The 27,430-nt window shown below is 45.2% G+C and overlaps 2 protein-coding genes across 3 annotated transcripts in view; one reads left to right on the top strand and one right to left on the bottom strand.

Annotated features, from left to right (window-relative positions):
- TM9SF4 (transmembrane 9 superfamily member 4) overlaps positions 1 to 6,310 on the top strand; it is a 318,186-nt gene extending 311,876 nt beyond the window's left edge. The window contains exon 19 of the transcript XR_012716888.1: positions 6,300 to 6,310. The gene's annotated coding sequence lies outside the window, so the exon portion shown is untranslated. The remainder of the gene's footprint in view (positions 1 to 6,299) is intronic.
- LOC142208383 (SH2 domain-containing protein 3A-like) overlaps positions 1 to 14,489 on the bottom strand; it is a 30,540-nt gene extending 16,051 nt beyond the window's left edge. Inside the window, exons 1-3 of one of the 2 annotated variants that reach the window (XM_075276852.1) lie at positions 14,424 to 14,489; positions 9,590 to 9,743; positions 3,442 to 3,557 (exon numbers count right to left, since the gene is read on the bottom strand). In XM_075276852.1, the coding sequence (XP_075132953.1) occupies positions 3,442 to 3,549 (108 nt within the window). In that variant the 5' untranslated portion in view covers positions 3,550 to 3,557; positions 9,590 to 9,743; positions 14,424 to 14,489. Of the gene's footprint in view, positions 1 to 3,441; positions 3,558 to 9,589; positions 9,867 to 14,423 lie in introns of those variants that run through there. The other variant, XM_075276853.1, reaches the window with a different exon arrangement.
- Positions 14,490 to 27,430: the final 12,941 nt, after the last annotated feature.

Below are 27,430 nucleotides of genomic sequence, written 5' to 3'. Positions count from 1 at the left end.
TCCATTCAGGGTTTCCATCCCTAAATCTGCTTAAAAAATGTGCATTTTTCGGTTGGAAACCCGGCAGGCCCCATTATAGCCTATGGGTTCTGCAGGTTTCCATGGGTAACCGCTTTTCAAGCTGGTTAGCTTTCCGTTTTTTTTGGGTTCCCAAGCGAACTGGAAGAATGGAAAGCCAAACGCTAGTGTGAACCTAGCGTTAGGCTGGCAGTGGCAGCACACAGGCAGTAGTTGCAGTGTTTGTGAACTCACCAGTGCCTGTGATCTACCGTAGCAACATTGTGGGTGATATTAAACAAATCTCATTGACATGATGCCTGTTTATTATTGCTGTGGGTTATACGTACAACTTTCAACTGTAATAATGGCTGTTTTTTTGTGGCAGGATCTTACAGAGCTTTATTCAAAAAAAATTGACTATATATAGATAATATACTGTATATATATGGTTATGTACTTGGGTGGAGGAAACATGTTCTAAGTTTATATAGTAAATAGAAAATTAAATAAAACTACTACTGAAAAGTACTGATAGTACACAACCTCAACTTTATCATGAGTTTACTCAAGCAAACTGGTGTAAAAGGCATGATAAACATCCCCCATAGTTTTGTGTTTGTACAATCCACTAGTCAGGCAACGCATGGAATATTGCGTTAGGTATTGGGCATTCATGCATAATAGTGGCTTAGATGAAGTAGAGCAAGTGTGGAAGTGAAACGTGAGCGGAGACCTGAGATGATAAAATCCTGGTTGTTCTGTGCACTCACAATAGTTAGCTCGCATGGAATTAAGATGCTCAGAGGGACCATGAGAATGAGGAGAACTGAAGGAAAACTGTACGACAGAGCCAAGAAGAGCCCAGAGTTAGAGTCCAAGATGGAGAATGTGAACAACAGTGTATTAGAATCCAGTGAGTGGAAGATGGCGTTTGTCTAGTTGAAGCCCCATAATAGCATTGCTTCATGTCTTGTCAACACATGAGGGAGACTCTATCGTATCCAGGGACACCATCAGAAATTTTGGGGCCCCATACAGCCTAAGTGTCTGCGCCACCCCCCCCCCCACACCGCCATTTTAAAACTACTTTATTTTGCGACATACCAATTCTGTATTACATTTCCCTTTATTTAGCAGCATTACAAGGCTTAATCAGACTCTATTTTCAGGTAAAATCTGCTACGTGTGAAGGCGCCTATAGAAGCTCTCCTAGTAAATCCTCAGGGCTTTTTCACATTGCGTTTTTGGCCTCCCTTGCCGGGATACGTTGGTAACCAGTCAGAATCAGCTGTCAACTTATCCCTGCAAAAAAGGGGGGCCTGCAGTTCTACGTGCAGGGATAAGTGGGGAGCTGATTGTGACTGGTTACCAACGTATCCCGGCAAGGGAGGTGAAAAACGCAATGTGAACACTCCTTTAAAGTAAAAGTCCCACCCCCAAACAGGCTGCTATGCTAGTAGCATAGCAGCCTACATCATTATTAATACAAAGCACATATAGCTTTGGAGCTATTGTGTGCTTTGTAGTTCTCCAGCTAAAAACTTATATATTATATATTATTGCCCCAGTTCCCTCTCCGCAGTGCTGCACACCCGATGCCCCAACAATCCCCCTTCTCCCACGTCCACCTTCTAACATCTTTCCATTGCCCCCTGTACCCATACCTCCCAACTTTTGAAGAACTACAAGAGGGACAAAATGTGCGGCGTGGCAAATTTAGCCCCACCCACTGTTATGTTGACTCCACCCATTCTCATTAATTTTTCATGTGCCCGCACACAGTATAATCCTCCTACAGTCACCCGTACATTATATGTCCCCCCTCTATCTCTCCCCCAGCTTCATATACACCCTTCATCTGCCCCCAGTTTCATGTCTCCCACCCAATCTCTGCCCCCAGATTCATGTCCGCCCATCCATTTCTGCCCCCAGTTTCATGTCCCCCCCTCCATCTCTGCCCCCAGTTTCATGTCCCTTCCATCTCTGTCCTGTTTCATGTCCCCCATCTCTACCCCCAGATTCATGTCCCCTCCATCTCTGCCCCCATATTCATGTCCCCCCATCTCTGCCCCCATTGTCATGCCGTCCTCTCCATCTCTGCCCCATATTCATGTCCCCTCCATCTCTGCTCCCATATTCATGTCCCTCCATCTCTGCCCCCATATTCATGTCCCTCCATTTCTGCCCCCATTGTCATGCCGTCCTCTCCATCTCTGCCCCCATTGTCATGCCGTCCTCTCCATCTCTGCCCCCAGTGTCATGCCATCCTCTCTCTGCCCCCAGTTTCACGTTCCACATTACACTGACTGACTTACCTTCTCCTTCGTTCCCTCGCAGCTCTCTGTGCGCCTCTCTCACTGGCGCACAGTTATAGACGCGATGTGACATCATCACATCGCGTTTACAAGCCAGTAGCGGAGGCGGCGAAGTGAGAAGCTGACACAGGTCAGCTCCTCGCTTCAGCCGCATATGTGACAGCGAGAGAGGCGCACAGCGGCGAAGCAAGGAGCTGACCTGTGTCAGCTCCTCGCTTCGCCGCCGGCTACTGGCTTGTAGATGCGATGGCTGAAGCGAGGAGCTGACATGTGTCAGCTCCTCGCTTCGCTGCTGCCGCCGGCTACTGTAGAAGCGATGTGATCACATCGCGTCTACAAGCCAGTAGCGGAGGCGGCGAAGCGAGGAGCTGACACATGTCAGCTCCTCGCTTCAGCCGCATATGTGTCAGCGAGAGAGGCACGCAGCGGCGAAGCGAGGAGCTGACCTGTGTCAGCTCCTTGCTTCAGCCGCGTATGTCTTCAACTCAGATCTGCGTCCTCTGGATGCAGATCTGAGTTGAAATAGGACATACACAATGACTGCTACGGACGCCAGGGGGCCGGCACACGGTAGCGGGCCAAAACCGGGCCCCCCCCATTTTTCAATTTGGCCAGGCCCCTGACGCCAGTACCAGTAGTACTGCCCTATCGGCGGCCCTGATCGTATCAGTCTAGTGACTGAAGACCTACAGTGAGACATAATTTCCTTACCAGTTTGCAATTCTATGGAATCTTTGAAAAGTTGTTCTTCCTTTTCCGAGTTTTAGTACAGAACCTTTCAGAACCGTATTTAGTTTAGATAAAGCTTTACCTTAACTGTACCTGCAGACCTAAGTATGCCACTATCCTTCCTGGAACATTCCTCCTTCTAAGCCCTATCTCCAACTACAGATTTCTAATACACATAAGGTTTGAAGGTGAGTAGAGAAAGTGTTACAGGACACTGCTTTTTGCATGTGGCAAAGATAAGCCGGTAAAAGTCCAGGAACCACTAACCCATTTCCCCCACCAATAATCCAATACATAGTCCACATAACCACAAATAATCACATGAATACACAGAGCTCACTGTTGGCCCCCTATAGAAGGTAAACCACATGGGTATTATATGATGCAATATACATACCTGTCTGGAGAGAGGTCCATGGTACCACGCATGACTCCGCAAGTCTTCACTGCTTAATTTCAGCTCCTCCTCAAGCTCTTTCTTCATAACTTCTGTTGGAGAAGGCATCTTTATTTCTAAAAGACAACATGACCTCAGTAAATGTGACAGCATTATTATTTCCTGAGATGCCCAAACAGGACTTGTTACAAACGGCTACTTAGACATTGTGAGATTCATCTCATTAAGTTCGCCCAGAAGTTTAGTTTGGATTGAACCCTTCTGAAATGGAACTGCTATTATATTCTCTGGTCTAACAAAAGTGTTACTCACCTCTCCTGACAGCATTATTTATTTAAACAGCCGCCACTTATTATAATATTGCAATAGGTAACGACTAGAGAGCGAACAGATGAGATGTATCAGAGCTGTGCGCTCAACCCTGCTACAGCTGAGATGTAGTAGAACTGTGCGCTCAACTCGGCTACACCTGAGATCAGACCACAATGGAGACTGCTGTGGACCGATCTTAGACTCTGCCTCGTCACAGACGAGCCTCCGGCAGAACCAGCGTTGATTGGCCAATGCTGTACACTGTATGGCATTCAGCCAATCAACGCTGGTCAATGCATTCCTATGAGAAAAAGTCAGCTCCCGCATAACGTAAACTGCCAGGGATCCCGATTAGCATATAATGGGCTGCCATGAGATGTGCTTGCAGGTGAAGTTTGAAAGTGATGAGACCTTGCCAGCCAGAGCTAAATGCGAGAGTAAGTTCAATGCAAACACATTGTGGCAGCACACCATATGCTAGTCGGGATCGCTGGCAGCTTGCGGTATGTGGGAGCTGACTTTTTCCCATAGGAATGCATTGACCATACTCTTGCATGTATCTCGGGCTGTATCTCGGTCACAGCACTTGGAAGTCAAGGTATATAGAGCACCAAAGAGCTGTTTGCGTAAGATTCCTACCTAAATAAAGCTAATCCCTAGCTAACCCTGCCTGTACATTTATCCCTGTCTAGTTCACAATCTCATATGAACCAAATCTGAAATCCACCATTCGTATAAAGTGGAGGTCACCTGATTTAGCCAGCCAATTAATTTTTCCGATTTTTTTTCGATGCCTACGTTTTACTACTTCCTATCCCACCTCCCCTGCACAGTTATTGGTGCAAAAAAGCACCAGGGAAGGTGGGAGGGGATACAAATTTTGTAGTGCGTTTGCCACGTGGAAAACGTGCCACGTGAACAGCCTGATATTCGATCGAATACAAATTCGATTGAACGCCGTTCGCTCATCTTTGGTAACGACCGATAATTTACTCACCTTTCCACACTCCTGTCCAATCTGGTCTTTGTTGGTGCCTCTAGGCAGCGCTGTCACAACATACAGCGTGCTCTGGAGGTAGCAGCAGAGGCTGGCCTGGAGAAGAGCATGGATGGGTGAGTAAACTATTGGTCACTATCTATTGTTATAATACAATAGGTAGTGACCCAACATATACTGTGGGGGGGGGGGGGGGGGGGGGTTGGAGGGAATAAAAAAGGGGGTCATAAACTGTGTGTGGAGCATAAAAAGGGGGATCATCTGCTGTTTGGGGGCAAAAAAGGGGTCATATACTGTGTGTGGGCCATAAAGGGGGGTCATATACTCTGTGGGGAGCAATAAGGGGGTCATATACTGTGTGGGGAGCAATAAGGGGGTCATATACTGTGTGGGGAGCAATAAGGGGGTCATATACTGTTGGGTTGCCATAAGAAAGGGGTCATATTATGTGTCGTAATTCCCCATGCTGCTATTGAATGACTCAGTGTCCTGGATAGACACTTAACCATTATTCAGGAGAATGTTTAGTGCAGAGAGCACAAGGCACTTCTCAGAAGGAAATATCCTCAGGCTCTTACAAGGACAGCACAAGACTGATTAAAATAACTCCATCTTGGTCAGACTAGTATAGGCAGAGCTGTAGCTAGGCTTCCTTCATCTGGGACAAAGGCTCAATTCACTACCCTCACTCTGTATCTAAATACATAGGTATATTTGGCTTTTCATGTCATCTATTTAGCACTGTCAGCGATTGTGAGTAGTCAAAACTGCTGAGACTTCCCTTAAGTATGACTATGCAGGCGAATTGGAGCTTTCAATACAAAATCTAAAGAACCAGAAAACTAAGGCTATCATGAAGTCTTCAAATCTCTCTGCCTGTTATTCTAGTCCTTGTCTACCCTTGTTTACTGCCGCTAGTTCCTGAAGTAGGAATGTGGAAATTCCAGTTTTCTAATATCTGTAGAGATCTTCAGTACTTTGGTTTAACCAACTAATCTCTGACATATTTAGCATTTTAAAAAGTTTTTCCAAGACGTTAAAGGGATTGTCCAGCTCCAAATCAATGTTTTGTGTGATCTGTGGGGTTTACAATTAGACCCTGCATAGATCAGCTGCTGCGGCATGAATAGTGAATAGGAGAGCCTGCATGTGCTCCCAGTCCGCTGCTTTAGATTCCGGTGCGCAGAGGTTGTGCGTCATGGTCTCTAGGTACAAAGACATATGGCGTATGATTCAGCAACTGAAGTAGCTATTCATTTCTGTACAGAACTATTCTGAGCTGCAGATGACTAAATATATTGATGATATAACGTATCTAGTCTTGCTAAGAATTTTGGAAAAACCTACAGTCTCCCTTCCGTACCAAAATCATAGGTTTCAGTTCTTATCGGATACATATTGCTCTGTCATTGCTAGATACATATATTATATCAGTGTCAGATTGGGATGTCTAGGGCCAACCATTGGGATTGTTTCTAGGGACCCATCATTGGAAATGTTTCTAGGGGCCCACTGCCAGGACCCCTGCAGACCAGCTGTACAGAGATAGGGCGACTACAGGTAATAACATGTCGGGATGCTCACTCGCTATACTGTACAATATGCACCACTGATGTAACTAAACCCACCCCCGCTACACTCTGTAAGGCAAGTAAGCAGCGTGGTTCCTGAAATTGTTACCATTACCTGTAGCCACACTTTCCTGGACAAGCTGATCTGCAGAGGTCCTTGCTGTTGGAACCCTGCAGGTGAAATACTGATGGCCTATCCCAAGGATAAACCCTGTAAAGAAGAAACCCATGTGGCGGGTGGTAGGTGTAAATTTTATTTATTTATTTTTAAAAAGCATACTTTCCTGTCTCCTGTGTCTGTTGTCCAATTTATGGACAACCTTTATAAAGGGGTTGTCTGGGCCTAATTTTTTTATGGCCACTTCACTGGTCACCCATACTGTATAGGGAACAGTGAGGGACAGTGATGGGGCTTACATCCTGCAGGAAGGGAGGGGGGGGGGGCAGTAAACTGTGTGGGGCATATTAAAGGTGTTATCTGGGCTTAATTTTTTTATGGCCTATAGCACTGTCACTGCAGCTCAGCTGCCACTGACTTCAATATTTGCTGAGATCAGTAGTGAAGGTGTCTGGTCCCTATACAGTGGACAGCACTTTCTGCTTCCAGACCCATAATGTGTACAGGGCTGGCATTGGAAGTGGCTCTGTACAGCTGATTGGTCTGGGTGTCGGCCCCCTATTGATCAAGTATTTATGTCCCATACTGATAGACTATAAAAAGAATAAGTCTGCACAACCCCTTTAATATACCCACTGATGCCCCATGCTTTAATGTTCGCCCCCACAGTATATTAGCACCCATCACTGCCCCTACACAATATGATAGCTCCATCACTGGTCCCCATACAGTATGGGGGACCAATGTAGTGGTCCCTGTATAGGGGGATAGTGAAGGGACCGCTGTATAGGCCATACAGTGGCCCCTTCACTGGTCCCCCTTAATGCAGTATTGGGTCAATACTTACCTGTCTACTCCCTGGTCCCACTATGTCTCCCTTCTCCAGGCGCACAGTTGTAATGTCATGAGCACCCGGAGGAGGAAGAAGAAGTAGACGCTGAGAGCAGACAGGCAAGTATTGGCCTACAAGTCAGGGGGTGATAGATCAGGAAGCCACACAGGCTCTACCAGTAGAAGAACCAAATCGGGGGTGCCACTTCTCCTTGGTTCTGGCGATTCAATTTCACAGAGCCTGGCTGCATTCACTTACCATTCCCTGCTTCTGCTCACAGCTTCCTTCTTCAGCCTTCCATGGGCCCTGTGCATTGCACATGAGGTCGCGATGGAGTATTGTGGGCACATGAGTGCCCCCTGGACGCTGAAGAGGAAGCCGTGAGCAGGCATGGGGATGGGTAAATTAATAGGGGCTGTTATCGGACTTCTACTGCCTATTAAAAAAACAATGGAGTCTGGTAGGGCCCACCTAAAGACATGGGCCCACCACAGGATTTAAAGGTAGTTCAGTGGGCGAGTTAAAGTCTTTACTATATGGGGAAAAGTATTGAGCCCCAGCTCTTAAAAGTCTTCTGTGCAGGCTTCTTTCAGATTAAAAATGACAGACACCCAAAGGACCCCATAGTAACATTAGGAGAGAATTATTATGCCAGTTTTCTACTATACAGGGTATGAAAAAGTCAATTTAATTGTGCAATTTAAGTTTTTTTCTGTATTGAGCTGACTTTGCCACTTAATAAATGAGTCTTGCCTTCTCTTGATGCAAATGAAAATGAATACCCTTATTGATAAATCTTCCCCATAGTTCAAAAAAGTCACCAACGTGGTACAGAGGTCCACCCTAGACTCTGATGGATGAGTGTGGGTTTGGCAAAAGCCAGTAGAATGTTACCTGTTTGACTGCACTGTGCCAATTGTAAAGTTTGGTTCAGGAGGGACCCCAGTATGGGGTTGTTTTTATTCTTACATTGTATACACTGCACCAGGTCAACTGAATGATATAGAAACAGGTCCTCCATTGCACTGATTCCGAACCTTTCATAGCACTGCTGGGGCATTGAAGTCTTTTATGTCAACCTACTCTCTGGTTGCTTCAACTTTTCACCATGTGCCTGACCCTGCTCTATTCCTGCTGCTTGTACATGAAGTATAATGGGGTTAGTTATGTCTCAAAGAGTTGGAGTGCGAGGAGAGCAGGCTGAAATAGAAGACTTCTGGTCCCAACAAGGGACCGTCAACTATGTTAGTACATTGATCTTTCTGGTGCAGTATATACACTGCCCTAAGTTCTTCTTAAATACATAACATTTTTAATGCTTCAGAAAACCAAGACATTTTGGACAATTGTATGCTTTCAACTCTGTGGGAACAGTTTGGAGAAGGCTCTTTTCTGTCCTAGTTCGACTGTGCTCCCAGGACATTTTTAATCTGAAGCAGGATCCATAAAGACATGATTGGATGAGTTTAGTAACAGAGACCTGACCTCAAACTTATCAAATACTTTTGGGATGAAATAAAAAAGATTGCAAGCCAAGCCTTCTCCTCCAACATGAGTGTCTGACCTTACAAATGCTTTCTGAATAAATGGGCAAAATTCCCAGAGAATTCCCACTCCAAAAGAAAGCAAATCTTCCCAGAGTGGAAGCTGTTTTAGCTGCAAACAATGAGACCAACCCTATATTAATGCATATAGAAGTACCTATATATGTGATACATATACACATGTATACATACATGTGTACATGTAGCACAAGTTTTCTTTCATGTGTATATGTTCTCATGTTTTGCTTAGGTTTTTTTTTTGTTTCTCAAGAAAAAGGCAAATATACTTTGAAGGAGGGTTATCAGTCCTTCTACACCAGTTTCCTGTAATAGAGGGATGATGTGGCGCATATTTGGGCAAGGTTTATGTGTGCCCTGTTCAATGGCAGACTAATGCAACATATTTATTAGAACTCATGCCACACAATATTGTGTGACTACAGGGTTAGAAAATCCTCAGTCTGTTTTATTATGATAGTTTGTTACAATGTATAAGTTCAGGTAAAATGTATCAGCATGGAGCTCAGCACCGTACTATAGGCAATACAATTGTAACAAATCTTCAGCTATGAGGAGGATTACTTCAGGATGGATTTTTAGCCACAGGATGTAAAGAAGAAAGTCTTTATGCACTGACAGCAAGAATAGATGTTAAGAGAATGGAACACAAAGTCTATTAGAAAGTTAAGGAACTTTTACACACTCATACATACGCTTTATATAGGACCTTTAAATCCCAGCACATAAGCTTTTTATTCCAGGTAGTTTTCTTACCTCAACTCCACGCCTATTGAAGAACTTTTTGTGGTTTCAGGATGACTATGAATCCATTGGGCTCGTTAGGGTCCAGGTTATTGGTAGGAACATTGGGATATTCAGGGAGGTGTCACAGTGCGGCCGCTGGAGATGGGTGCAGCTCCTGCTGGTTCTAAGCAAATTCCATTGTCAGTCTCTTAATCATTAACAGTCAGAGATGGGGAGAGGAAATCACACCCCACTGACATCACAGGTGCAAGAGGCGGCATCAGGCAAGTACAGGCACACAGCAAGGAATCTCTGGAGGAAGGGACATTCCTTCAAGAAGCACATGTCATAACACCCCCTTAGAGCCCTCCCTGCCTCTATCACTGCTGCATTTATTAGACTTATTCATAATAGCAATTGTGGACGATTTATAAATAACAACCCCTCAGGACAGTCAGGTTATTCCGCCACATATGTCAACGTCTCTGCTGGTCTAGATTTCCAAGAACATTGCAAGGAGTTCCCATCACAAAGCATTACTGAATCTTAGTAGAACATGGCTTTACTGGGCACAAGGTGCTGTCAGTATCTAAAGTTGGCATACACAAAAGACTTTTGTGGGCTAAAATAGCAGATTTTGACCAATAATCAGTTATATAAATATTACAAATAACTGTTCACGATGGTTGACAGCAGACTTCTGTCTGCTCAAAAACTTTCTGACCTGATATTTTCAGCCATAATTCGACTAGTCATTTGCCATACTACAGCCGGTTTAGTGGTTTTTGTTGTCAAGACAAGAAAAGACTGTAAAAACATTACATAACGGATATGAAACAGATGAGATGGGGTGCAATGTAAACAACTAAGGGCTCGTTCACATCTGTGCCCAGGTGTCCGTTCTGCAGGTTTCCGTTTCCTGCATAAAACAGAGCAGGAGACGGAAACCTGCAGGAGTCTCTCTCACCCATTCATTTGAATGGGTGAGAAAGCTGTCCGCCGTGAGCGGCGGTGAGCGTTTTATGCTTTCTGCCGCGAAACCGGGTTTTTAAATCCAGACACAGAGTCGGACATGCAGTACTCTGTGTCCGGATTAAAAAATCCGGTTTCGCGGCAGAGAGCATAAAACGCTCACCGCCGCTCACGGTCGGACCCGGTCTGTGCTTTCCGTCTTCTGGCATGCAGAAGACGGAAAGCACAGAACGGAAACCAGAACGCAGGTGTGAACCTAGCGTAAGGAGGGTCATGGCACTAGTCTGAGTTTGTGGGTCCCTTTAAACAGCTGATCGTGTGGATCCTGGGTGTGAGACCACCACTAATCTCTTATTGATGACTATGCACATGTACAATATGAGTCTAAAGCTAGGAGTGGTACCTCAACTGTGGAAAACATCTTGTGTGGTACCAGTCCCAAAGAAACCCAACCTGATGGACTACAATGACTACCGACCCGTAGCACTGACATCCCACCTGATGAAGGTCCTAGAGAGACTGGTCCTGACACACCTACACCCCCTAGTGAGCTCCGCTCTGGACCCCCTCCAGTTTGCCTACCGGCCGGACATTGGGGTAAATGACGCAATCATCCTCCTTCTTCATAGAGCTCTCTCTCACCTGGAGAAACCAGGGAACACTGTGAGAATAATGTTCTTTGATTTCTCCAGTGCGTTCAACACCATTCAGCCAGAGCTACTGAGGGAGAAGCTGAACCTTGGTGGAGTGGACCACCACCTGTCCAACTGGATCCTAGACTACCTGACAAACCGCCCTCAGTATGTGAGAGCCCAGGACTGTGTGTCTGACACTGTGATCTGTAGTACGGGGGCACCACAAGGTACAGTTCTTGCCCCATTTCTCTTCACACTGTACACTGCTGAATTTAGGCACAACTCCTCCAGCTGTTACTTACAGAAGTACTCCGATGACTCTGCTATAGTCGACCTTATCACTGATGGCGACGATAGGGAATACAGAGACTTAAATTGGGATTTTGTTGAATGGTGCCAGCAGAACCAGCTCAGGATTAATGCTGGGAAGACCAAGGAGATGGTGGTGGACTTAGTAAACGGAGAGGTGCTCCGACCCCGGTGGAGATCCAAGGGACATGCATTGAGATAGTCAGGACCTATAAGTATCTGGGTGTGCTCCTCAATAATAAACTAGACTGGGCTGATCACCTGGAGGCGCTGCACAGAAAGGGCCACAGCAGACTCTACCTGCTCAGGAGGCTGAGGGCCTTCGGAGTCCAGGGGACACTTCTTAGGGCCTTCTTCAACTCTGTGGTTGCCTCAGCCATCTTTTTCGGTGTAGCCTGCTGGGGGAGCAGTATATCAACCAGGGACAGAAATAAACTTGACAGGCTGATCAGGAGGGCCAGCTCTGTCCTGGGGAGCCCCATGGACCCAGTACAGGTGGTGGGTGACAGAAGGATACTGTCTGTGGTGACCTCCATGCGGGAGAACAAATCCCACCCCATGTATGGGACCCTGATGGGACTTGGCAGCACTGTAAGTAACCGTCTGCTTCACCCTAAGTGTGAGAAGGAGCGCTATCGCAAGTCCTTCCTTCCAACCGCGACCAGGCTGTATAATCTACATCAGACCAAGCGAAGATCACTCCGCACAGAGAACTAATGATTATGAATGTCCTCCTTCTTTCTTCTCTGTTCCTAAGCTGCTATGGACTCCTAGCATATCTTTCTCAGCATATGTGTGTCTACTACTTCTGTAATATTTACTGTGTATTATCATGTATCTGTATTACTATGCAGCTGTAACATACTGAAATTTCCCCACTGTGGGACTATTAAAGGATTAGCTTATCTTATCTTATGTTGAAGATAGGTCATCAATAGAGATGAGCGAACACTGTTCGGATCAGCCGTTCCGAACAGCACGCTCGCATAGAAATGAATGGAAGCAGCTGGCACGTACACTTTGCCGGCAGCCAGTCGCTTAACCCCCTGCGAGCCGGCTACGTCCATTCATTTCTATGGGAGCGTGCTGTTTGGAACGGCTGTGCCGAACAGTGTTCGCTCATCTCTAGTCATCAATAAAATGCAGTTGAACAATCCATTCAGACCTGGTAAACCTAAGAGTATTATATGCGAAGGTTTCTAACAAGCTGCTGTATCTAAGTATATTATGTGTATACTGTCTGGCAAGGTGCTATCTAAAAGGGAGCCTTCACACGGAGCATACGCTCCGCTCATTCTGAAAGTAAAAGTCGTTCAGAATGAGCGCGTAAAAAATAGCTCCCATTGACTTGAATGGGTGCCGGCATACGAGCGCTACCCATTGAAATCAATGGAAGGCTTTTTTCCCTATTACTTTCAATGTGATACCCTATTATATGTGATATTGTCTATTAAGTGTGATACTGCCAGCTGGGCTGGGGTATCGAAATTTGGCCAAACATAATAGATATTAGACACAACAATGAATGTCCTGAGGAATGTTCGACTACCCCATACTCAAACAACTACAGATGACAGAGAGCTGAAAAAATGCAACACAACCAATTTTGGTTGTGACCAACCTTAGCTGATGGTTGGCTGTATAAAAAGAACATTATAGGTATATGTATGAACAATTACATGACAAATGTTCAAAATCTGCCACTGCAGCAGTCTAAAATGTAATGTCTATGGTCAGCTTTAGCCTATGATTTATGATACTGCTTGCTGGATACTGTATCTAATTCTATCATGTGGGATACTGCCTGTATCTAAGCCTGTTATCATATGCAACAGTGTACTCTGAACCTCTGTGTACATTCCCTTATAGAAGTGTGACTGGTAGTCTTCAGGGCTGGAGGGTTTGGAAAATGACATATAGCCTCAGGTCGCAGCAATTTAGAGAGAATTTGTTTGCTGTTCTTGTGTTACTGATTCTTAAAGCTACAGTAAGATGAAATTTGAAGACTGTATGAAATGTACAAATGATGCCACAAGATGGCACAATTTGGCAAAATTGGTTCAATATGGCAGAAGTTTCATATTAAATATGGAGGTATTGACTATTGAGGTTTGTGTCATTTTATAACTAAGATGCCATATATGCAGATTGTTAGTCGCACCCTAACACTTGAGCTAGTAAATGGTACGCAAATATTAAATGTGATACAACAGAGTGCTCAGCCAATATTAAACTTAGTAAAAGTCTATTCAGCTGCACTAGACCTAGTTATATTTATTTTATGGAGAAACTGGGAACAAGGCAATATGGCTGCCAATTCATCCTAATACGGAGAGTTTACTGTCGAGCCCTCTAAGTGTCTTGAATGGTATATCTGACTGGTTATTAAATAATAGCCAGATTAATGATACAGCATTGTACAATTACACGTTTGACATTCGGACTCTGGGAAAGCTAGATGGAGGCTATTGACATGACAATGACAATGGACCATTAAAATATAGGCCGTGTCCTATTTTTGCCTGTTTTTACGGATTCCTTCGAACTCTCAAATGTAAGGGGGATCTGTGAGAACGTATTTTCACCGCTGCAAGACGGACGTGAGAAATGGACATGTTGGGTTCAGCGGTTTTATCTGGTTGTAGAACTGAAAGTCCCAGCCTTCCCCTCCAAATGTTCCAGTAATGCATTAAGTAGCAACCGTGAAAACTAGACTTGTCCAAGTATCTAGAAGTGTTAGAACTAGAAGTGCTAGACTGCCATGTTCACACTAGGATTTGGCACCTTGACCAGTGGCATCTGTTCAGTACTACAAGCATTTACTGCAAGTAGTCAGGTCGTAGTCGTTACGTAAAATGTATCCTAGAAAAATGACACTTTGTATTCAGTCACCACCACCCCATACTCCGTATCCCACCTCCAACAATATCTTGATCTCAGGTGCCTACCTTATGGCCTTCTGTGCAGCATAAAGGGGCAGGCAGTGTTCAGTGCCTCGCAGTGCATTAGTCTGTATGCTGACAACAATCCCTCCCTTTCCTTAACACCACCCTGACTTTGTCACTAGGAATGCAGGAGGTTGGGCCATCTACTAACACAGTAACTGATCCCACATTATCTGACATCAGGTAGATGCACCCTGCTGTCTCACCTTAGCTGCAGCAGGCATCCAGGAATTACGCAAGGCTAGCGGGATTCCCACAATGTGCACATACAATGACAATGTGAACAAACAATATTACTTATATCCTGTGCAAGTCCTGAGTATTATGCTCCAGAGCTGCATTCACTGTACTTCTGATGGAGTTGTTGTATATATATGCATTACATTAATTATCCTGTGCTTATCCTAAGCTACATCCTACTGTATATTGTACTTCAGAGCTGATCTCACTATTCTGCTAGTGAAGTCACTGTATGCATACATTACATATCTGGTACTGATCCTGAGACTGTACCACTTATTAGAATGAAACATAACAATACACCATATAACATAAAAAACATGATATATATCAATATATATGATACATATTGTATTAAACTCCAGAGAGCTGCACTCACTATCCTGCTGGTGGGTTCGCTGTGTACATATAGTATATACTTTTCCTGTACTGATCTTGAATTACAAACATTATTACAATCCAGAACTGCTCTCAGTATTTTGTTGCTTATTCGAAACAGTCAGCAAGCCTGTGGACAGACATACCGCTAATGTAGAGCAGTTAGCTTATTCTACATCAGTACCAGCTCTGTACAGACACTGACCCAAATCATATGCTACAGTTCTTCTCTTATGAAGTACCCCTCTGACATCGATAGCCACTAAGGCTACATTCACAGGACCAAGTGTTCCATCCACGGATGCTTCTGATGTTACATTCCGATCTGATGATCATCCAAGTGCATGCCGCTTCATAATTTTATCCCTTCCCCCCGGCGTGCACACTTGAAAGTATGCATGATGCCTTAGTCACCAGGACAGGATTTTTCTCTCTGTACCAGTTTCTTGTTCTTGTTCTCACATTATGTATATAAACCCATTTTCAGATGTACAGCACCATGGAGTTAATGATGCTCTAGAAATAACTAATAAAAAAAAACTCTGGGGGCGTTCACACTAGCGTTGGTGTCTGACAGCTATTGATACAAAGATACAAATGTGCTTTATTAGCATTACCAAAGAATAAAACATTTGGTGTTGCCAAAGTAAAAAGGGTGTTGGGGGTGGTGGGTATGGGATTCGTGGGTTGGGGATTTGAGTGTCCTTAGGGTCTCATCATTCTTGTTTGGGGTGTGTGGGTATCGGTGCGTATGGGGTAGACAGGTGATGGGGGGCTTAGTGGTGTTTTGGGTGGTGGGTGGGGGGTTTAATAGTCCATGGGGGGTGGGGGGTTTGATAGTCCATGCGTGTCATCTTCCTCTTAGTTGGTGACAGCTGGACATGTATTGGGCAGCGATCTCCACAGTGGCCTCTTCTTCTCCCAGTAGCATGTAGAGTTTCCTCTTCTCGTCTGCAGATGTGAAGTCGGGGATGTGGGCAGAGAGTCTTTGGTAGTAGATGGCCCTCACGGCTGAGTATTTGGTGTAGTGTAGCAGGAAGTGGGTCTCGTCTTCTAGGGCCCCTTGGTCGCAGTGCTGGCACAGTCTGTTCTCCCGTGGCTTTTATGTCTGTCTGTGTCGGCCTGTTTCAATCTCTAGGTTGTGGGCGCTCAGTCTGTACCAGCTCAGGGCTTGTCTGTATTTGGGGTGGGGTATTCTCTCTAGGTAGGTGGACATGGTGTAGTCCCTTTGTAGGGATTGGTACACGGTGAGTTTCTTGGAGTTATTTATTTAGTTTCTCCATTCTTCGATGTACTGCTCTCTGTTTGCCTCTGTAGTCGCCTTTATTTGGGCCATGGTCATCATCTGTTGGTGTTTTTGGTTTGGTGGTTGGCTGTTGTTTGGTTGGAGGGTGTCTGGTTTTCTCAGGTCTCTGTGGCTCAGCTAGGCTTGGTGGTGGTAGGAGTCGGGGTTGTTGCCCTGAATGTGTGCCTGGAAAGCTAGCGCCCTCTTCTGTATGGTCAGCCATAGGGGGAGTCTGCCTAGCTCTTCCCTGCAGGCCATGTTGGGGGTGTTGCGGTGGACATGGAGTAGGTGTTTGCAGAACTCCAGGTGGAAGGTCTCTGTTGGGCTAGAGTCCCATTTTGGCTGGTCTGGGTAGGTGGCTGGGCCCCAAACCTCACTGCCATAGAGAAGAATCGGGATGATGACTGTGTCAAATATCTTCAGCCAGACCCTCACCGGTGGTTTGAGGTGGTACAGTTGTCTTCTGATGGCGTAGAAGGTTCTGCAGGCTTTTACTTTTAGGGTTTCTATTGCTGCTTTGAAGCTTCCTGATTGGCTGAGCTCCAACCCCAGGTAGGTGTAGCTCTTGGTTTTCTCCAGTGTGGAGCAGTTCAGTGTGAATTGTGGGGTGGGGGCTTTGTTGTGGCCCTTCTTCTGAAATACCATGACTTTGGTTTTCTTGTGGTTGATTTGTAGGGCCCATGTGGTGCTGAATTTTTTCAGCACTGACAGGCTTTCTTGGAGGTCTTTCTCAGTGGGGGACAGGAGTAGGAGGTCGTCAGCGTATAGTAGTAACTTCACCTTATGGTCATTCAGGGTGAGGCCTGGGGTTGGTGATGCCTCCAGGTCTGTAGCCAGTTCATTGATATTGTCCGATGGTTATGTCCGCAGAAGATTTTAGCAATCGGACATTAGCTGTGTCTGTTCACAATTTGCATTGTTTTAAATGAGACATCATGTAGTGTCCTTTAGTGTCCGTGGGTGTCCATAAGTGTCCGTTTACAAAGATGTCCAATTTTTCAAGTGGACAGCTAAATCCTACATGTAAGATTTAGCTGTCCGCTGTCCGGAGGCGATACGCGTGGGGCAATGTCAGTGGATCTATCCATTTGTTTCAAAGCAGCCGTGCACTATTATCACAGGCTGTAATAACATTGCATGGTCATTATAAAACAGATACTGTGCAATGTAATTAGTGAAGGGGTCACGGCACTCGCAAAAGCACCACAGTATCTTCAAAGATCAGCAGATGCCCTGGGTGTTGGACCACTGTGGAGAATATTTTATTGTGTGGGGGACACTGTTCAGCATATTATGCTGTTTTGGGGCCACTTTGAGGCACATTATACTGTGTGGGGCCACTGTGGAACATATTATACTGTGTTTGGGCCACTCTGGAGCACATTATACTTTGAAGGGCCCAATCACTATTCACATCACACAACATTGGTTTTATAGCAGTTGTACTAGCATTACATGTTGATTAGAAAACAGATATTGTGCAAAATCCCTAAGTCTTTTTCATTGACAGTCTTACCCAGTAATTTACTATTAAGTACATAATCATACATTTTATTACGTCGACTAAAATGTATAACCTTACATTTGTCAACATTAGACGTCATTTGCCAAGTCTCCGGTCATGCTTCCAGTTTCCTTAGATCCCCTTGTAATATTCTACTATTCTCCTCATTATTAATTTCCCTACAAAGTTTAGTATCATCTGCAAATATAGACACCCTGCTTTGTAAACCCTCTACCAGGTCATTAATAAAGATATTAACCGCTTCCCGCCGATGGCATTTTTTGATTTTCGTTTTTTGTTCTTGACTCCCCTCCTTCTAAACCCCCATAACTTTTTTATTTCTCCGCTCCAAGAGCCATATGAGGTCTTAATTTTTGCGGGACAAATTTTTCTTCATGATGCTACCATTAATTATTCTATATAATGTACTGGGAAGCAGGAAAAAAATTCAGAATGGGGTGGATTTGTAGAAAAAATGCATTTCTGCGACTTTCTTACGGGCTTTGGTTTTACGGCGTTCACTGTGCAGCCAAAATGACATGTCCCCTATATTCTGTGTTTTGGTACGGTTCCAGGGATACCAAATTTATATGGTTTTATTTACATTTTGACCCCTAAAAAAATTCCAAAACTGTGTTAAAAAATTTTTTTTCTAAAAGTCGCCATATTCCGTCGGCCGTAACTTTTTTATACGTAAGTGTACGGGGATGCATAGGGCGTTTTTTTTGCGGGCCGGGTGTACTTTTTAGTTCTACCATTTTCGGGAAATGTTATTGCTTTGATCACTTTTTATTCAAATTTTTATCAGAATCAAAACAGTGAAAAAACGGCGGTTTTGCACTTTCGACTATTTTTCACGCTACGGCGTTTACCGAACAGGAAAAATATTTTTATAGATTTGTAGAGCGGGCGATTTCGGACGCGGGGATACCTAACATGTATATGTTTCACAGTTTTTAACTACTTTTATATGTGTTCTAGGGAAAGGGGGGTGATTTGAACTTTTAATACTTTTTATATTTTTTTTATATTTTTTTTTACTTTTTTTTTTGCATTTATTAGACCCCCTAGGGGTGTTGAACCCCAGGGGGTCTGATCACTAATGCAATGCATTACAATGCTAATGCACTGTAATGCATTGCAAAAAATGATCCTTTCTTTTGCAGGCTGCATAGACCAGCCTGCAAAAGAGAGGATTTGCAGACAAGCCTGGGAGCCTTGTTCAGGCTCCCGGCTGTCATGGCAACGGGGGGTTGGCCCTGGAGCATGCTCCAGGAGCCGGCGATCCCGGGCAAAATGGCGGTGCCCATGTGCCGCTGGGAAAATGGCGCCTCCGGCGCCTTTGACCGCGGCGCCGGAGGGGTTAATGCCTCCGATCGGAGGCATTAGAGCCGGTTGTCTACTGCTTAAAGCAGTAGACACCCGGCGGCTATGGCGGCCGCCTGGCTCCCGGGCGGTCGCCATAGTTACAGACCCGACATGCGCCGTATTATTACGGCACATGTCGGGAAGGGGTTAAACAGGAGAGGACCTAATACTGACCCCTGTGGCACCCCACTAGTGACTGTGACCCAGTCTGAATATTTACCATTAACAAGTACCCTCTGTTCCCTATCAGTGAGCCAGTTGCTAACCCAAATGCATATGTTTTCCCCAAGTCCCAACATTCTCATTTTACATACCAACCGTTTATGTGGAACAGTATCAAAGCCTTTGAAAAGTCCAGGTACACCACGTCTACTGCATTACCCATGTCCAGGTACACCACGTCTACTGCATCACCCATGTCCAGTCTTGAACTGACCTCCTCATAGAAGCTGATCAGATTAGTCTGACAGGACCGATTCCTCATAAACTCATGCTGATTGGGTGTGAGAAGATTATTTACATTGAGATACTCCAGGATAGCATCGTCAAACTTACTGGCCTATAGTTTCCAGGTTCACTTTTACACCCCTTTTTGAAAATTGGCACCACATTTGCTATTCGCCAATCCTGTGGAACAGACCCAGTCATTACTGAATCCTTAAATCTTAGATACAAGGGTCTATCTATGACCATGCTTAATTCCCTCAGAACTCAGGGGTGTATTCCATCTGAACCAGGTGATTTCTCTATTTTAGTGTTTTGTAGGTGGCGCCGTACTTCTTCCTAGGTTAAACAGCATAGAGGTGACATTTAATTGAGAATTGACATTAGCCCTAATCATGGTGTTGGCCATTGGATTTTTTTGTGTAAACACTGTAGAGAAGAAGGTATTTAATACGTGTGCTTTTTCCTCATCCTCCTCCACCATTACACCCAAATTATTTTTGAGAGTGCCCACATTGTCAGTTTTTATTCTCTTATTATTTATGTACGGTAATTGAAGAATAATTTTGGATTACTTTTACTTTCCTTGGCAATTTTTCATGACACAGGTCCTGTAACCTACTAAGATAGATGCCGGCACAAGGTATCAGGGCTTGGGGACAGCAGGCAGGAGACAGAAGTTTCTCCTGCCCACTGTCAACATGCAAGTGCCGGGAGGCAGGGGCCCAGACAGCACGTGACCCCTGCTTGGGTACAGTAGTGAAACCGGCAATTGTTGGCTTCACTACTGTTAAAAGATGGGCTGTGGAGGAGGCAGCTCCTCTCCTCTCTGTCTTCAGGCAGCACCCGGAGCTGCAGTAAATAGGGCCCATTACCTGCTGGAGTAACTCCAGCAGGTGACGGCCTAATTTAAAAAAATCTGCAGCGGTAGCAACTGTCACCGGGCCCCATAGTGTTTTGGGCTCTGTGGCAGCTGCTACCGCTGCTACCCTGGTAGTTACGTATAGTTGTATCCCTTTTGAACATCTGAGATACCTCTGCAGTCTATAACCGTCACTATCAAGAATACCCTGTAGGGAGGAGGCAGCGGACCCCGGACAAAGTTTGCACCGGTGTCCACAAAGCATTAGTTACGCCACTGGTGCTGGTTCATATTGTTATAGATTAACAATATCTGCACACTGCAAATATTTATCATGAATAAATAAACACACCCATGTTCCTTGTTTTACTTCTGTTTAGATATTCAATGAAGCATAAAGAATATTTTCCCTGAAAATTTATAATCCTCAAAAGGTGCAGACAGAGGAGGAATATGTGATGTAAGGGCGCCACCTAGTGCACAAGTTTCATATTGTTATGTGCAAGGGAATGGAAATCGCATACCTGCCAACTTTCAAAGCACTGAAAGAGGGATAATATGTGATGCAGTGAATTGAAAATGGATTGTAAGCCACATCTTTAGCCCTGCCCTTGCCCACTCTGGTTACACCCATTCCCAATCATCTCCCTTTTGTGCAATCTCCACACAGCATAAGGCCCATTTAGAATCCTCAATATCATATTCCTTATGGTCTCCACACAGTATAATGTCTACTAGTAGCTCCTTTAGGCTGACACTACAGTAAATTTCCGCCTCAGTGTGACCCTCCATGAGATTTGTTTAGCTCTCACCCACAATGCTGCTACTGTACATTGCAGCAGGTTTAGCTACCTGTGAATTCTTTACTACGCCCCCTGTGTGTCCTCAGCCTTACAGTTTGTATAAAGAAGGAGGATTATTATAGACTGCGACTTTTGTTCATCCCAAATGACAGCCTGGACAAATATTTTTACTTTTCAGCTTTCTATTTTGCTACTTGGGTGTATTTTTATTTTTTTAGATGTTAAATAAAACAAATCTGAATCTCTGTTCGGGTCCCCAGGCTCCCTGACCTTAGGCTCACATGTGAGTGATGCAGCCAGTCCTTGCAGACATATGAAATGAGGAGGGTGGCAGAGGAACATTAAAAACCTAAAGCCAACCTAGGTAAGGACATGGAGGTGGGATGTAGCGCTGAAGTGCATATGGATAAGAAGAAGGCAAAATCAGGATCATATTGAGAGATACTCAATATAATCAGAGCTGAAGACAGTATAGGAGACCTGGGATACTAGACCTGTGGACCCAAGGTGTCCAGACCTTATTGAAGAGACATTAAGCAAACCATAGATGAAAGAAATGATAGAGCCCCTGACTGCCGCGCTAAACAAGCACAACCTCTCAAAGGTATTAGTCAAAATCTCTGGAAGACCTGTGCGTTCTGAAATGTCTCTGAGGGGCACGGAGAGTATATAGTGGCAAAATATTCTTTGGTGAAGATTCGCAGATTACAAAGGAAACCATCGAGGCAGCAATACCGAGCGTGCCTCCACCAAACAGCTCAGGTTATGGGCCGGGAGAGAAAAGGGGATTTAAGTATATCAGTATTAAAGGTGAAATCAGGCTTGGCAACCCATACTGAAAACAAACCCTCTGCCATAATTGCAACTTGTAGTCACTTTGGCATCTGTTAGAAGAGTGCAAGATGTTGACCGTGGGGCCCATAGCAAGGCCTGCAAAAAGGTTGGGGCCACCAGTATGGATTTCAATGTTGTGATGCTCCATTTAGACAAATGCAGTTTTTTCTCTGGCCTTCTTAGTGAGCGGCACCTGCCAGTACCCTTTGGTGAAATCAAGGATGGAGAAATACCTAGCATGTCCCAACCTCTCTATTAACACATCAACTCTGGGCATCGGATAGGCATCAAACTTTGACATTTCATTCAGTTAATGGAAATCATTACATAACCTTATGGTACAATCTGGCTTAGGAATCAATACAGTGGGATTCGACCAACCAATCTTGGACTCATCAATTATCCCAAGTGCCAATATATGCTTGACCTCAAATATGGCTTCGGCTTGGTGCCAATGTCATGTTCTATCATGTTGGTGCATCCAGGCAACTCAGAAAACACATATGATGTGATTTTAGGACAGTTTTGAAGCTTCTGTAGTTGAGTATTCATCTGATTGTCCAGGGTAAAATGTTCCAGGGAACAGGTGCACTTCGATAAAAGTCTTGTTGACAGGAGTGGGATGTTCGGATAAAAGAGGATACAACTCTAAGGTCAGTGGCAAAATGGAGAGGAGAGAGGTTGAGCACTATGGATGGATTTGTGGTTGAGTGTGATAATTTTGTATTGTATTCAGTGGTGAATGGGCAACCAGTGCCACGACTGACACAAGGTAGATGGTAGGTTTGACAGAAATAGGAGTCTGGCAGCTGAATTTGCTGCAACCCAGGTGGAGGAGACCAGAGAATGGGAGTTGTAGTGGCGGATAAGATAATATAATCCTTTAATAGTCCCACAATGGGGAAATTTCAGTGATACAGTTTCATAGATGTACAGTAGTATATAACAAGAGAGAAAACACATACAAGCTCGTGGCAGACAGAGAAATCCTAGGAATCATAGCAACTAAAAAAGAAAGAAACACAGACACACTGCAGGATCATTTAGTTCTCTGTGCGGAGTGATGTTAATAATACAGCCAAATGTGGTTGGAGGACATTAGGAGGGGGGTCACAGCATGTAGATATGACAGGCAAAATACATTTTTTTGCAGAGGTGGGGGACATATGCAGCTATCATGATAACATGTGGCAGTTCCTTTGGTAGGTAGTGAGATCTTATGCTCACAGCTGATAGTTCGGTATCTTGCATCAGCACTATTGTCCATTAACCACAAAAAAATGCCCCAAATGTCCTTCATCACAAGCCCTCCTCCTCCTTTCTTCTTACCACTGTGTTCTACTGCCCAGAGAAGTCTGAAGCCATCCAGGTAGACAGGGTGCTGCTCTCTTGCCAAACTTCCATAAACACATGGGGTAGGTGGGTGATGGTAGGTTCCCAGGTTGTAACAGAGTCCCATGTGTCCACAGTAAAAGAAAGAAATACCAGTCAGCTGTAGGTATCTTCCCACATCAGCAATAGACACTAAAAATCATCTCCTTGAAAGAAGAAGTCCATGCAGGTCTCTCCTCCAGCTTTCTCTGCCTCATGGTGACCATGTAGTTCTTAGCATGTGGGGGGATGGTAACAGGCACATGTGCACACAGGAAAACTCCAGGTCTTAAGTCATTGTCCATGCTTTAAAAATAGAAACAAAAGGAAAAAATACTCCACAGGGTCTTCCATTCGATTTATCGTTGCTAATTCATAGTGCTAGTTTGCTTAGTTAGAGGATTCTTGAAGATACAGACAAAAAGAGTGAAAAGGAAAGATAAAGGTTGCTCCCAGCTTGGAGCTCTGTATCGAGGCAGCCACTCAGTGCGGCACCAGGAAGTGAGTGAAGTGCCATCCACTCCACCCTCGCTTCTGGGCCGGACACTATTGAGGGGGGTTCTGCAGCACCACCTGATGGTGGAGATGGTAGTTTCTGCAAGGCACTTCAAGTTGGAGAGGAGACCTCTCCTCTCTGAACCAATGTGATGTTGGTCAGATGGGCCCTGATGGCAATGCAGGCACAACTCAGTACAACAGAGTTGAAGTTGAACCAGGTAACAGTTTATTCAGCAGCTGGGACAGAAGTCAACAGCAGCTTCCAAATGGTCTCAGTAGTACAATACTATCCAATCCCCAGCCTTGGTTATAGGAGGGTGCCAATAGATGTTTTTTTTCTTTTCCCTATCAGTATGTCTTTGGAATATGGGAGGAAATCCACACCTTGCAGATGTTGTTCTTGGCAGGATTCGAACTCAGGACGCCAGCGCTGCAAGGCAGTACTGCTAACCACTGAGCCCCTTCCCAGGGATTTTACAGGCTCTATGGTAGACTCCTCCAACTACTCCTCTTCTTGTGCCTCTCCCAGCAAAGGATACTGGTGATGATGATACAGGGAGTTCTGACAGGGATCCGGTTAACCTGTAGACTAGGCCTGAACACTTTTCTCTTGTCTGTTGGGTATACAACAGCCAGCTTTGTCTCTATTTGCTGGGTTGGCTGCAGTTTTTTTTTGAAAGTAGATGTAGCTGCTACCAAATGTTTATCTGTTGTCACTCTATACTTTGTCTGTTGTTGTTGGTACACTTCCTGCACATTGTGCTGTACTATACATGTTATTCACCACGTGAGATGACCTTCTCTTACTACACTCATGTTCCAGTAAAGTCAGTTCTTGTTATATCAAAAATTTCTATCTGGTTTTGACTTTACAATATCCAGCACTCACACTGAACAAGCAAAACTTCCAGGGTTCTCTCCTGCTCCTCCTGGTACGGCACACAAATTGTTCAATACTCCAGAGAGATACACTCCCTTCTCAAGGCTGTCTCTAGATGAGCCTGGGGCTATGATTAATTCTCTAGAGCAGGGGTGGGCAATTAATTTTCCCATGGGGCCACATGAGAAATTTTAACGGTTCTAGAGGGCCATGTGCGCCGTGGCAAATTTAGCTCTACCCACTTCTCCGCTGACTCCGCCCATTCTCAATCATTTTTCCATGTGCCCCACAAAGTAAAATCCTCCTACAATCACCCTAACATTATACCCCCCCCCCCCCACACACACACATTCTAACGTTTCCCTCCAAATGTCCCACAATATTAAGTCCTTCTCCTGGTGCCCCAGAATAACCTGGCAGAAACTAGAGGGGACATTAAACTGGGGCAGCTGGAGGGGGACATTAAACTGGTGGCAACTAGAGGCAGACATGTCCCCCTCCAGCTACCCCTATGGTTTAATATCCTTCTTAAGCTGCCCCAGTTTAATGTCACCCTCCATCTGTCCCCTAGTTTAATGTCCCCCCCATGTGTATTCAGTTTAACTGCCCCCCTACATCTGCCTCTAGTTCCTCCCTCTTGCTCACACATGCTGTCTCTTCTCTCTTCATGCTCTCACATGCTGTCTCTTCTCTGTACAGCAGCCTCCATTGCCGGCAGCTTACAGACAGCACACAGTCCCGTGTGGCTCTGCCCACTAACGAGTCATCATAGCCTATCCTGGTGATAGGCTGTGATGACATCATCACAGGTCCTCTCTCTATCATTCAGCAGCCCCCATTGCCAGCAGCCTGGTGACATCATCACAGGTCCTTGAAGAATCTTACAGTAGCTATGCGGGCCGCATAGAAGCAGTCAGAGGGCCGGATGTGGCCCGCGGGCCGCACATTGCCCAGGTCTGCTCTAGAGGCTGTATGGCTAGCTGTTGGGGCTCAGTCCAGATGCTGGATACAGGAAACCTCCGCACGCTGTCACTTTACTCACTCTGGTACTGTTAGATTCTGGACATCGAGGACCAACAGTCACCACGGAGACTAAGATCTCCTACAACCCCGCCCTGTGGCCTATGATTGGCCAGAGCTGGACCGAGGCTAAGGTTTGAACAATGAGGGGGAAAATAACAAGGGAAATGCTGCAAATAAAGTACATCCTATTAATATTATAAAGGTGAAAGTTTGTGAGTTTGGATGTTTGTGTGTTTGGATATTTGGATGTTTGTTCCTCAATCACGCAAAACCCGCTCCACCGATTTGGCTGAAATTTTCCACAAACATAGTCACTACACTCGATTGCGCAATAGGCTACTTTTCGTCACAATAGCGCACACACGTTTTTCCCAGGACCCCCACAAAACCCAAACTCACATCACTATCTCTGCAATCTCACATACTTTGGATTTCCCTCTACAGCAGAGGTCAGCAACCCCTGCCACACCTGCCAAGAGTGGCACTCCTGCCATATTTCACTGGCATACCAGCAGCACAGGACCCTTAAATGAAGTCCGATCGTCCCTTCAGTGCTCTGCTAGAGCTGAGGCATAAAGACACTCCCCTTTGAGAGGGGTGAAGAAAACCCAGGGGGTGGAGCTTAATCGCTCAGGTCTGTGCCTGCTATAGTGATTGCTCCTGCCGTCTGCACCCTGCAAAGTCTGCCCGAGGAGGAAAGGAAGCTGCTAGCAAAATGAAACTGAAAAACACACAGGTACATAGGATTACTATTCTCATTAATGTCAGGCATTTGGGGTTATTTGTTATGACCCGATTTCAGCAGTCTCGGCCTTTTAGGTTCAGGCGCAGAGTGTCCGGACAGCATTCAGCGCGTGAATCACCTGATGCACGGCAGGGGAATGTTCACACCAGACATGCAGTTTCTGCTCTGGCACTCGGGCGTGGTTCACGTGGTGAGTGGCCTGGTGGATCAGTGCCTGGTGTGTCTTGGCCTCTGAAGGGGTTAAGTTCTCTGCAGTGCTGAATACTTTACAGGCCATGGGCGAGGCCTTCTCTTCAGTATATAAGGCTGTTGTACATGCTACCTGATGCCGGTCTTAAACATCTGTTCCTGTTCTCAGTGAATGTCTGTTGTCTGAAAGCTGCTACCATCTGCATCCTGGCCCATCCAGTTTCTTGCTCCTGTTCACACAGGACTGGTTCGCTAAGTATTGAGCTTGTATCCAGACATAGTGTTCCGGGCTCAGCGAGCCCTAGGTATTTTTCTGTTTGGAATTTTGGTAGGGTTTTTTTGTGTGTGATCCTAAGTTCTGTTTTTCCCTATCCCTTGCTTAGTTCAGTTATTCTGTGTTTCACGTTTATTCTCTTCCTATGCTTTTGTGTACTCACGTTCACCGTTAGTCCAAGTCTGGACATCTGTGGGGGGCTTGTTCTGTATCTGCCTCTCCTTCGTAAACGTGAAGCTAGACAGGGGCTCTATTTCCCTTGGTAGGTTAGCTACTTCTCCGGCTGTGCTCGTGCCCCTTCAGGCAAGTTAG

This window comes from Leptodactylus fuscus, chromosome 6 (assembly GCF_031893055.1).
Source record: "Leptodactylus fuscus isolate aLepFus1 chromosome 6, aLepFus1.hap2, whole genome shotgun sequence".
In the NCBI taxonomy this organism is placed as follows: domain Eukaryota; kingdom Metazoa; phylum Chordata; class Amphibia; order Anura; family Leptodactylidae; genus Leptodactylus; species Leptodactylus fuscus.
This window is presented reverse-complemented; position numbering and strand designations above follow the sequence as displayed.